At 40.1% G+C, this 12,276-nt stretch overlaps 1 protein-coding gene across 17 annotated transcripts; it reads left to right on the forward strand.

Moving 5' to 3' along the window:
- The first annotated feature begins 411 nt into the window (after positions 1–411).
- LOC112555022 (alpha-(1,3)-fucosyltransferase C-like) lies at positions 412–10,187 on the forward strand. Of its 17 annotated transcripts, none has more exons than XR_003097384.1 (7): positions 412–2,827; positions 3,500–3,636; positions 4,049–4,742; positions 6,078–7,340; positions 7,618–7,692; positions 7,992–8,179; positions 8,986–10,187. XR_003097384.1 is itself a non-coding variant. In XM_025223145.1 (5 exons), exons 2-5 carry the CDS (start codon positions 7,167–7,169, stop codon positions 9,499–9,501), a joined length of 870 nt encoding a protein of 289 aa, XP_025078930.1. In that variant the 5' UTR covers positions 4,653–4,742; positions 7,078–7,166; the 3' UTR covers positions 9,502–10,187. The 17 variants fall into 17 exon arrangements, 4 of the variants coding, with proteins under 4 accessions (XP_025078928.1, XP_025078929.1, XP_025078930.1 ...); XR_003097385.1 differs by having other exon boundaries at positions 8,023–8,179; XR_003097386.1 differs by having other exon boundaries at positions 8,075–8,179.
- The last annotated feature ends 2,089 nt before the right edge of the window (positions 10,188–12,276 follow it).

A 12,276-nucleotide genomic window follows, 5' to 3' on the forward strand; every position in this document is an offset into this window, starting at 1 on the left:
CGTGAAAAATGTAAGAGACAAAGACAAAACGATAGAATGAAAGGAGATGCGTACTCTGTGTTTATGTGTGTATGTGCGCGAGTGATGCACGGAAATGTCTTGGCTTCAGCTAATGGGATATATATATATATACCTATTAATCTGCTACAGTGCGAATTACTGTGATGAGGTGTGAAGATCACAGCAATTCCCCAAATCTGAGTGAACAACACAGACATAGGTATACAAGTATTATTCTTTGTCAGAAAACGATACCCAAACGTAGGATTGAAGGAATAGGAAACAGAAGTCAACGTATTTCAGCTAAACAGTATAACAAAATGAACAGCAACAAAACAAACTAAACACACAAAATGAACAAAAGTGTAAAGCTAACAAAACAAAAATATTAAGATAAAAAAAACAAAAAACAAAGACCTGGCCGCGAATAACTATGAGAGATGTCGATCACACCTGCACAAAGTCTGTTGCTGCAATTGTTTTTCTACCTGTATAAAACCTTTAATGGAAATGATAAAGCCTACATTAATCCACCCTAACCAAAGTTTCTATTTTTATCTCTAAAGGGAGGGGTGGATGCCATAGCGACTGAGGCCAACAGGACAAGATGACCTAATCAGCTGGTGTCAAGCATGTGAAGTCATCGGGTAGTGGAAGGTAATATCAACTTCAATCACACCGCCAGTCGCGATCGCCGAGAAACAGGTTTGAAATATTTCTTCTCACAAATGTGAGACTATCTTTTTCTAGATTACAAGAATCTTCGAAACGAAAGATCTTACATTATCATGTCTAGTTGAAAATGTGTCCTCCTTTCGTACAGTTTGTTCAGATTATTGTTTACTAAATAATAGCAACATGCCGACACTGATTCAAAATGGCGGACCACCTTGCAGCTTCTGATAATGATATTACAAACTAATTATTTTTCTAAAACACAGAAAGCTAACACTTAAACCAGTTCTTAAAAGAATTTCCATCTAATATCCCTTACACAGTTTAACTACTTCAATTTAGGAATCTGTTTTCATATTTTTTGTGCCGATCAAATGAAGAAATCGCGGTTGAACAGAAAGATAAAATATAGTCTTGCTCATGAAATTTTACAACAGCTTAAAGTTAAACAAATCTTTTGGCCTTTATGAGACAGACAACAATGCACGTAACAATCTGCTATTATTGTTTCTTCACTTTATGTTTTGATTTTTGTATCTCACCTGTTCAAATCTCTATTTGAGCCCGAAACCGTGTGTTAAATTGTTTTGACTTTTGTTGCTTCTGAGTATAACTTCAATAAAAGTGTTATTCACCACGCTGTTCTGTGCCATTATATTTTTCCAGTTTATTTAAAGGGTCTCAAAAATTCTGCCGAGCCAAGTCAATCACAATCTCTGTAATATGCACACTACATGGGAGAAAGCTATCTGAAGTGGCCCCTACAATAAATGTTGAAGCGATTTGGGTCCGCCTACCCTGGAGTGATCCACGTATAAATAATCGCTTTAGCCGCTACTTGCGGGTAGCAAATATACCCAGATTAACAAGCTGTACAAACGTGCTTCATGAAAGAAAAAGGTTTTTAAAATTACTTCGATGTTTATAACCTGCAACTATGTAAAATTAGCAGTCATGGGCCCTGTACTGACCGTGCAAGGTGCTAATCAACAAGTCCAATTTATTACACGCTTGTACGGCTGTTGAGCCTTTCAGTTTGCAAACAGTTTAAAATCAGAGGCACATCTAAAAACTCTGCGGCTACATACTATGTTGCGTAGTTGAGCGTTCAACAGGTCGAAAACTTCGACAATAAGAAAGCAGACGAAAGCAAAGATAACCCCGTGACCTGACGGTGGTAGAGGAGCGAGGTGGTGAAAGACTGTCTTATCTCAGGGTCACCTTTACTCATTTCCCGTGGTACCTGTCTCATAAACCTGTAGTACCCACCCCACAACTGTCACTAGGCTGTCCACTTTCTCCTAGCTACAATCAGTATATTTACTATAAACAGCTGGTCAATGATCATCAATGATCATCAATCACCATCAATCGTCATCGTCATTAATCATCGTCAGCGTCATTAGTACTGACCGTACTAAGAAGGCCTGTCATTGGAGTCAATCTTGAGCACCTCTTAAGTTGGTCCCCCATCTGGCATCATGACCTGTCTCCCTCCAATGTTTCCTTTCCTACTACCACGTCCTCTTTCCACCTACTCCTGTAATACTGTCTTCGATAAGTCATGCCGAGCGACGTGGCCGAGCCAAACCCCCTTTCGACGCTTGATGGTTGCGAGTAGATGCTCCGGGAGGCCCACCAGAGTGGCGACCGCACAGCGTATGAAATAATTTGTTTTGTATTCCTTCAAACCAGTCTCATGAAGGATCCAGTTCACTATTAAACCGACCTTCAACAGCCGAGTTCTCATCGAAAAGCAACGGCATCACGGGTAAGATCTTATTGTAGAAATCGTGTTTAAAAGTATAAATAAAAGACCGTCCTTGGCAACAAAGGTGCATGTGTATGAATTGATGGCTCACCATGGCGTTGAACACCGTACGAAGACTTTGAAGAATAATATTTGACAAAATGTCGTGTCGCTCCCGATGACATGGCCAGACCAGACCAGTTTCACTGTTGAAAGTAGTTTCTGGTGTCCTACGAGTGTAGCGTCCGTGCTTCGTACAAAATCGTTGGTTTGATATTCTCTGTACGAGAGATACGGAGCAGCCTCCTCTTGCACTTGTTCTCGAGTGTCTGAATTCTCCGCCTTGGCAATCAACATCCACATTTCACATCTGTAAAGCAGTATCGAAACTGTGAGCGAAAGGTAGGGATTGTACTTCTCAGTAAGTTTGATGTTATGACTACGCCTGTCTACTCTAGCCGTTGGCTTTGTTGTAGTTGTTATTTTGATGGGGAACATCTGTCGTGTAGATGTAGTCCTTGGAGAGAATGGCTTCCAAGTACTAAAGCTCCTTACCTCTCCGAGGCATAATTCGTTCATTTTGATATCTACTATGCCCCTGCCAGTGACCATCACTAATCAGGACTGATCTCTGTTCCATGTGTGTTGGAACTGTCTATCAGTAATCTGATAAGGTGTTGCATGTTATTCGAATGATGTGGTTTGCAAAGCAGAGGCTGCAAATCAACCTTTCACCGACGGAAATGGAAGTGTGATGGTGCATGTATACCTTCTCTAACAAGATCAAGACCCTGTAGGAAAAAGTGAACATAGTATATTCAATTGCAATTAAAATTGTGTTGGGTAATGATAACCAGCAAATGGAGTATGTGTAAAGTTGGGTAAAGATAGTTATGGAGATTAAGAGATTTCTAGTACTCATTATTTGTCTGTGGCTAGTTAAAGTGAGCGTTAATAGATATGGTGCGACATGTAAGATTTATTCTTACTTTACAATAGAAACACGTCCTGCTGCTGGCAAAGTGTCGTTAGTGTTCAGACTAATCGGCTTTAACGATTTTATTCTCCTTACAGGAAGAACGAGAACTGCGGGCTTACACACTTCCTTTCCTTCAAATAAAGCCGAAAGTTTAAATCCCTTGGAAACATCTTTCATCACAATCACGGCCTGTGACGGATTTGAAAATAACCAAACGTTACCAAACAACGATGTATGTATAGAAACAGGATTTTAATGCATTGTGTAAAGTATAACTATTGCCTCGTAGTCACACAGAGCGACATCCCTTTGTGGAACGTTGTTGTAAAAAACCTTCACTTCAGCACATCACCTTTGGCAGGTGGATAGACGTCCCGAGACAATTTTATACAAAGTTTACTAAGGAGAAGATATGGAGTCCGCCTGCAGAATATAATGAAAGAAAACTGTGTAGAACATGACAACTTAATAACGATCAGAAACCATAAAACAGATGTCCTGATATTGGAAGTGATAAGGACCACAACCTTCATCCTTAACAAAATAATTATCTGTCCATGTGTGTGCTTAATTGTCTCTGAATACATTTTACACATCTTAAGAAAAAGTAATGAAATATATTGTTTCAAAATATTTGCTTTCAGGAAGAATTTTCGACAGTTCATCGGAATTTGCGGATTCAAGATGCTTTTGGCTTTTCTAGGACTCCTGACTGTGTTGTACCTACTGACTTACAGCTCAACAAACATCCTGAAGTTTCGTCAACTGATCTCAACAGTCTGGTCACAACGCACTTCAGACCAAAACGTTACAACAGCTTACTACTTACTTCAGTGGCAGTCAAATTATACACTAAAACATTCTAGCACTAACTCCACGTTTAAGTACAATGGGACAGCTACTCAAAGACCGTGTTGCCGAGAACATTCTTCAACAACATATTACCTACGTCACTTCCGATCGAGATTTATAGTTGATCCTACCAGCCATCAACTGACGCTTGATCAAAGGAACCTCCCTGATTTATCCTTCTCTAAAGTAAGGACTGACAGTAGAGCCTCTGCTGTTAACAATAAGTTGATTGTATGGTATAACATGCCTGAGTGGATGAAAAGAAGGTCGAATGCTGAGGTGTTTGACCACTGTCCAGTCAGCACGTGCAAGTTGTCCACAAACTATAGTGCGGATAGAGCCGTTGGCGACGCTGTGGTGTTTCACGACGCTCCATCACACAAGCCAGTGCCACCTCGAGCTTTTCCTGACCAGGTGTACGTCTTCTTCATGTTAGAACCGCCGCCGATTGCTGGATCTGCGTATCGAAACACACCGTGGAACTCAGTGAGTCTCTCTGTTTCATATAAGTCGCTTTCATTCAATCATTCATTCATTTCATCCCGTAACGAGTACTCGAAGGTACTGGACGCACCAATGGTAGTGAAGATGTGATGAGTGCAGGAGACAGGTCTGCACCTCCTTCAGCTGTGCTTCTTGTTCCACATCTTTGCCGTGCGAGGTGGTGTAGACCGTGACCCTGCTCCAGTCCGTCCATCCCACGCGCACTGGCAGGGAGCTTGTCCGTTAGTGTAACACTGTTACTGCTCTCCATCATCTTTGTGGTTGGCAAAGCGGAGGTTACTGAGTGGCCTCCCTCCTCACCCCGCTAGACACGGAAGTCTTGGAATGTATCGCGCATGATTTTCTCAGTTTCATAATGTGGGAAAATAGCTTTACAATCACATAAGGGACGTATTTGTGCATTTTTTTTATTTATCTCTTCCATTTTCTTCTCTCCTCATTTGAGGGAACGGATACCAATGGTAAATTTAATTTCCCAATCTTTCAATTGTTGAGGAGGAAGTTGTCAGAAGCCCGACTCAATTGCGGTGATTTAAACACTCTGATAGTGCATTCACTTGGAGGAGAGCACGAAGGGGTGGAAAAAAAACAACAACAGGGGTCAAGTAAAATGTAAATTTATAGTCAGCGCTGAGGACAGCGATCCTGAGTGGTTCAGTGTAACTAAAACTGTGGAGAGCCAAGCTTAAGGCTGTCTTCCTTCTTTGAAGAGAAACGTGGAAAAGCTTGATATTTATACAGATGTTTACAGATATATTCAATGTCTGTCCGTAAGGTAGTGAGAATGAAACTCCAACCTTCAGCAAGGCTTATGCACGAGGTTGTTTGTTTAAGGTCAATCAAAGAGATATATCCGATAAAAGAAGAGATATTTTCTAGTTCAGGTCTACTCTTGACTGTGTCCAGACGCTTGTTTTTTACAAACCCCTGATGAAGTGCATCCTCACAACAATGCAACAATCTCAAGGAGTTGATAGCAGCAGTGTGCTATCAAAGTCTCGGTGAAAATTGGTAAAAGTACAACAGAAAGTTGAAGAAGGTTTTTGACAAGTTATTTTATCTCTTCTTGTTCCCCAAGATTAAGACATTTGAAAGCTTGCTATTTTATCATCGTACAAGATTTGAAAATAAAAATAAAAATAAAAACCCCATAGACCTGCCACCTGCTGTGCGTGTGCCTGTGCGTGTACGTGTCGTTCACACAACACTGAATTACTATTCTCAAAATATGCAAGATGAATAAAACACAACTTTATTTTCTAAAGAACAACCAAGTCGTATGTACAGCTAAGATGTTTGTGAAAATATTTCTTGTAGGTTTTCAATTGGACATGGACCTACAGGAAGGATGCCGATATAAAGAAGACATACTTCCTTCTGGAGCGTTCTCGACAGTTGCCAAATATTAGTTTCCTAAAAGATTTAGTTCGAAGGAAGGAAAAGCCTGCAGCATGGTTTGTTTCTAACTGCCATCAGGACCAAGCCCAACGACTACGCTACGTTGAGAGACTGAAGGAAGTTCTCCCTGTGGACGTATATGGACGATGTGGGACTCTGCACTGCACAACCTGGGCTAAAGAATGCGACACCATGCTTACCAAGTACTTTTTCTATCTTTCCTTCGAGAACTCCTTTTTCCAGGATTACGTGACAGAGAAGTTTTCTCGAGCCTTCTTGAAGGATGTGTACGTGGTTCCTGTTGCGCGCGGTGGGCTGAACTACTCTCACCACTTTCCTGAAGGAACTTTTATTAACGCCGATGATTTTAACAGCCCAGAAGAACTGGGGATGTATCTGAAAAAGCTTATGATGGACGAAGACGCCTACATTGACATGTTGTGGCGAATCGCTCATTTTATCATCGAATCTTACGATGATCCTGCCCAGTTCTCGTGGTGCCAGCTGTGTGACAAGCTACACAGGCTGCAGGACAATGCCAAGACGTATCCAGACCTCTTTGAATGGTACCACAGTGGTAAATGCCGACCGCCAAGGCAATTCTAGCGATTACATGATCGAACAGTGTGTGGCATGTGTGAATGAACGAGCGACGTGGACTCTACTGCTTATTTCATTCGTTTAGACAACTGGTCAGAGTCAACAGGCAGCTAAACTACTCGACCTTTTCATCGTCAAGTGACGTCTCGACCAAAGCAAACAGATGACAGACAGAAATGCCATCGTTGACAGATATTAATGCTAATAAATTAGTCGCTAGTATCATTATTTTTACTTTTAATTAACTGGTCTTCACATCGGACGTTGTTAATGTCCTTTCGAGTTTGTTAGTGGTTTGGTGATATTTTCTATATTCAAGACTGCAGTTTCGGAAATACAACTGTTGGTACACAAGCAACAACGAAGCTGAACCCTCCGACGCCATTTTACTCATGACGTAAAACTTGAATGACGACAGATGGGTACAATAATAGCCAAAGGAAACAGAAAGTTCTCGAAAGATCAGTCGATGTGCAGCAAGAGAGGGAGAAAGAGGGAGAGGTCTGCGCCAGCAACTTGATTTCATCACAAGCACGATCTGCGAAGGGTTTGAAAAAAAATTGTTTACCTAACAACAGCGATGTATGTATAGAAACATTGTTTTATTGTATTGTGTGGAGCTTAACTACATCTTTACCGAGCGACATTTCTTTGTGAAAGTTTAAAAGTATCAGTAGATATCCAGGTATCACCAAATATTACTATAACATCTCAGTTAACTTTGATTTCCTGTGCGTTTGTTATGGCAAACACAGTGTGAAATATTCCCGTTACTAATTATACTCTCTTTACTTCCTTGTGTGATCAATTATCTCTGAATGAAAATTAACACTTCCTGTCTAAAAAAATTTCCTTACAGGGTGAATCTTCGCAAGTTCACCAGAACTCGGAGACACAAGATGTGTTTGGTTTTTCTGGTACTCCTGATTGCGTTGTACGTGGTGACTCTAATCATCCTGATATTTAGTCCAATGCCCATGATAATCGCACCACAACACAGCCACAGTTCATCGACAACACATTACTTACGTAACTTCCGCTCGATATTTATACTTGATGTTGCAAATCATGACCTGGCGCTTGATCGTCAAGGGAAGCCCCTTAGTATATCCTCCTCTGACGTAAGGAATCACAGTAGAGCCTCTGTTGTTAACAATAAATTGATTGTATGGTACAACATGCCTGAGTGGATTAAGAGAGGGTCGGATGCTGAGTTGTTTGGCCACTGTCCAGTCAGCACGTGCAACTTGTCCACAAACTATAGTGCGGATAGAGCAGCTGCCGACGCTGTGGTGTATTACTGCGCTCCATTACAGAAACCAGTGCCACCTCGAGCTTTTCCTGACCAGGTGTATGTGTACTTCATGTTAGAACCGCCGCCGAAACTTTGGTTTCCGAGGCCAAAAATATCATGGAGTTCAGTGAGTTTCTTTGTTTCATAGTGTATTAATTAAAATCGCTTTCATTCATTGTTTCATTTTTCTACCGTAACTGGTACGAGCCTAGCACAGGTGAACTCACACTAAGGACAGGCTTTGCGCACCAGTAAGAAGGTCCACCCAGTAGATAGCAGGTACACTTCTTCACGTCAGTCACTATTCTTTCTTCCGCTTATCACGTCTTCGGTCTCCTTTAACGTAGCCCTGGAGGGCCGTCGTCGCTTTCCTCCAGGTCAACATAGAGGTGTGATGATTTTGAAGAACATGGTACATAATTTTCTCCGTTATTATTACAATCATTTTATTATCGCATTAATGCTAACCCATTAACGCAAAAATCATTTTGTTTTCACATTTTAATTTTTTTCTTTTTCTACTCCTTTGACAATTGCGTCAATTGCGTGTGTGTGACTTAGAACAGGAGGAGAACGGGTACCAATGGTTTACGTAATCACCCAGTCCTCCAATTATTGGGGATCGTGATTCCATAGAACGGCTGAAACGCCGGTTGTTTAGGAACTCAGGTTTCCGGTTTTACATCGAGTATCTGAACCTCCTCGAAGTTGACGATGTCGTGTACTGCTATCAACAATGGCGAGTCGTCAGAAGGGTGGTGTGCGTTCACGAGATCAAAATGATCAGTTTTTTACGATGATAATATTTAACTATAACTTTTTATATAAACACTCAAAACACAATTCTCATTACTTTTCTAACAATCCTTGTGTATGCCTCGATGATTTTTCGGCTTTCTTTTCTAAAGATGTTTGTGAAAATATTTGTTGCAGGCTTTCAACTGGACATGGGGTTACAGGCATGACGCAGATATAAGAACGACATACTTTTATCTGGAACATTCCAAGCAGTTGCCAAATATTAGTTTCCTAAAAGATTTAGTTCAAAAGAAGGAAAAGCCTGCGGCATGGTTTGTTTCTAACTGCCATGAGGACCAAGCCCAACGACTACGTTATGTTGAGAGACTGAAGGAAGTTCTCCCTGTGGACGTATATGGAGCGTGTGGGACTCTGCACTGCACAACCTTGGCTAAAGAATGCGACACCATGCTTACCAAGTACTTTTTCTATCTTTCCTTCGAGAACTCTTTTTGCCAGGATTACGTGACAGAGAAGTTTTCTCGAGCCTTCTTGAAGGATGTGTACGTGGTTCCTGTTGTGCGCGGTGGGCTGAACTACTCTCACCACTTTCCTCAAGGAATTTTTATCAACGCCGATGACTTTAGCAGCCCAGAAGAACTGGGGATGTATCTGAAAAAAGCTGATGAACGACGAAGACGCCTACATTGAAATGTTTGTGGCGAATCGCTCACTTTGTCGACTTGGACTCTTACAAAAACCCATACTACTACTCGTGGTGCCATCTGTGTGACAAGCTACACAGGCTGCAGGACAATGCCAAGACTTATCCAGACGTCTATGGATGGTACCACATTGGGATGTGCCGACCGCCAAGGAAATTCTAGAGCTTGGTACAGTTCGTGGCCTACACTGGTTATCGTGCGATGTGGTCACAACTTTTTTCTTTTATTCGTTCAGACGGCTGAACAGGCAGATGTACAACTCGACCTTTTCATCAAATATAAATAACAAATGGGCAAAAGCAAGGCGCAATATCTTTTTTCTATTTCTTTACAAGCTGCACTCATTACCAGCATTTCAAATAGGAAAGAAAAATGATGTTGCCATTGATCAAAGGGAAAAAACTCAAGAAATAACGATTCATCGCGACAACCGCCAATTTACTTCCCTTGGAATATGAAGCGAGCATTACCGTCTACTTTGCTTAATCACATTTTTTGCTATGAAACCGTCTTAAATTTTTTTTTTTTATTTTAACGAATTTCCCTACTTGTGGCCTCAAACTGTTTTAAGAAAGTACTTTTACTTGCTTTAAGGCTATCGAAATTAGCAATCATTGATACACTTCTCTTGAAGATGACAAAGAATATAAAATAAAAGAAATTGAAGTGTCACCAATGTGAGGAAACTGTATGACTAAGTTAGAAAAACTCAATAAGCAGTTTTTGTGTTTGCAGATTCAATTTGAGAAGTTCTGATTCATTTCAATTGAGCATTTTCTTCGAGCAGCCTCACAACCAAAAGAGTTTGAGCTCTAAGCGCTAGTAAAAGTAATAAAGCAAATGACATAAACACACGCGCTAACAATGGCATGTCATCATGCTCAACCACACACACTAAACCACCAATTAGTAGGCTAAAAATACATTTGTAATAAACTAGTTGGAAATCAAGTATTAAAGAGCACATTTGACCAATGAAAACACACATTTGAATCGGCGGTCATTAGTGGATTCTAAGGTGGGCTAAGTGGGAATGTGTAGAGTAGAGCACGCATACGAACACACACACACACAGAGACACACACACGCGAACAAACACACACACAGCTCGAACTAAGATAAAACATTATTTATCCAAGATGGCAGTCAGGGACAGCTCGACATGAAAAAGCTGATGAACGACAAAGACGCCTACATTGACATGTTGTGGCGAATCGCTCATTTTACCATCGAATCCTACGATGTTCCTTACCAGTACTCGTGGTGCCAGCTGTGTGACAAGCTACACAGGCTGCAGGACAATGCCAAGACCTATCCAGACTTCTTTGAATGGTACCACAGTGGTAAATGCCGAACACCAAGAGCCTACATGATCGAGCAGTCTGTGGCATGTGTGAATGAACGAGCGACGTGGACTCTACTGCTTTCTTTCATTCGTTTAGACAACTGGTCAGAGTCAACAGGCAGCTAAACTACTCGACCTTTTCATCGTCAAGTGACGTCTCGACCACAGCAAACAGATGACAGACATAAATGCCATCGCTGAAAGATATAAATGCTAATAAATTAGTCGCTAGTATCATTATTTTTGCTTTTACTTAACTGGTCTTCACATCGGACGTTGTTAATGTCCTTTCGAGATTGTAAGTAGTTTTTAATATTTTCTATATTCAAGACTGAGTAAAGACAAGCCTTATGTTTGATAAAGAAAGAATCAGAACGACAGAGTAAGAGAGAAGGAAAAAAAGAGCATTATGACAAACACGATGAACAATTCGTGGAACGTGCTGCTTAAGGAAATTACTTGTAACCACTTCAGACTAATAAAGCTTTTAGAAGAAGCTTAATACATTTTAAAATGGACTGGGTGATAACAAAGTAAATATGATAGTGAGTATCTTGTGTAAGATTAGATGCCTGTGAATTCCTGTTGATTGTTTGAATATGTGGTGCAGAAGGAAATTGTATTTTTCTTTGATGCAAACTAATTTTATTTGAGGGAAATGAACTATTCATTGTTTGGTGAAAAACGTTTGTTGTTTCTAGTCCGTTGTAACACCCTTCCTTTTGCAATATCCTGTAACTCTCAGCTCTTGTTCTTGTTATTCGGTTCCTCTTTGTGTTTTTTGTATTTTATTTTATTTTTTGTTTAGTACGGTTGCTTATTCTTTTATAGTTTATATGTTATTTGTTTGTTTTCCTGTCCCTCGTATACTGTCCATGTTTCGATCTTGTTCTTAGGCACTAAGGATGCTCCTTAGGAGTGTGAGTATACTCTTTACAAATTTGGCATTTATTATTATTTATTATTAAACGCCTTTAAATATTAAAATAGAAGATAATCAACATAAACAAAAAAAGAAATTACGATAAATGCACTTTTTACAATAGAACTTATCATTCATAACCAATTCTCAATAAAATTTTATGAGATGGTTGGAAATATTGAAGACAAATTATCTTTCAATTATAATAAATATGAAATGAACATGTGTACATTTTTTTAAGCACTATAATTTTTATCTCAGTCTGTTATTGTTTGTCTGCGAATTTTGTAGTGGACTTTTTTTTTACTCACTTTCCATCGTCCTTGAGCTCTCAGTATTCAGAATTATATTATTTCCAGCAGTCCGCAAGTAGTGCTATTATTATTAAAAATATTTTTAAATCATTTGTTTTTCACGACAACGTGTCGACCGAATTAGGGGAGAGAATCAACGACTTCTCTAGGGCTTAAAACTAAGGGTTCTCTCCCCTAATT

The sequence above is a fragment of the Pomacea canaliculata genome, linkage group LG14 (assembly GCF_003073045.1).
Source record: "Pomacea canaliculata isolate SZHN2017 linkage group LG14, ASM307304v1, whole genome shotgun sequence".
NCBI classification, from domain to species: domain Eukaryota; kingdom Metazoa; phylum Mollusca; class Gastropoda; order Architaenioglossa; family Ampullariidae; genus Pomacea; species Pomacea canaliculata.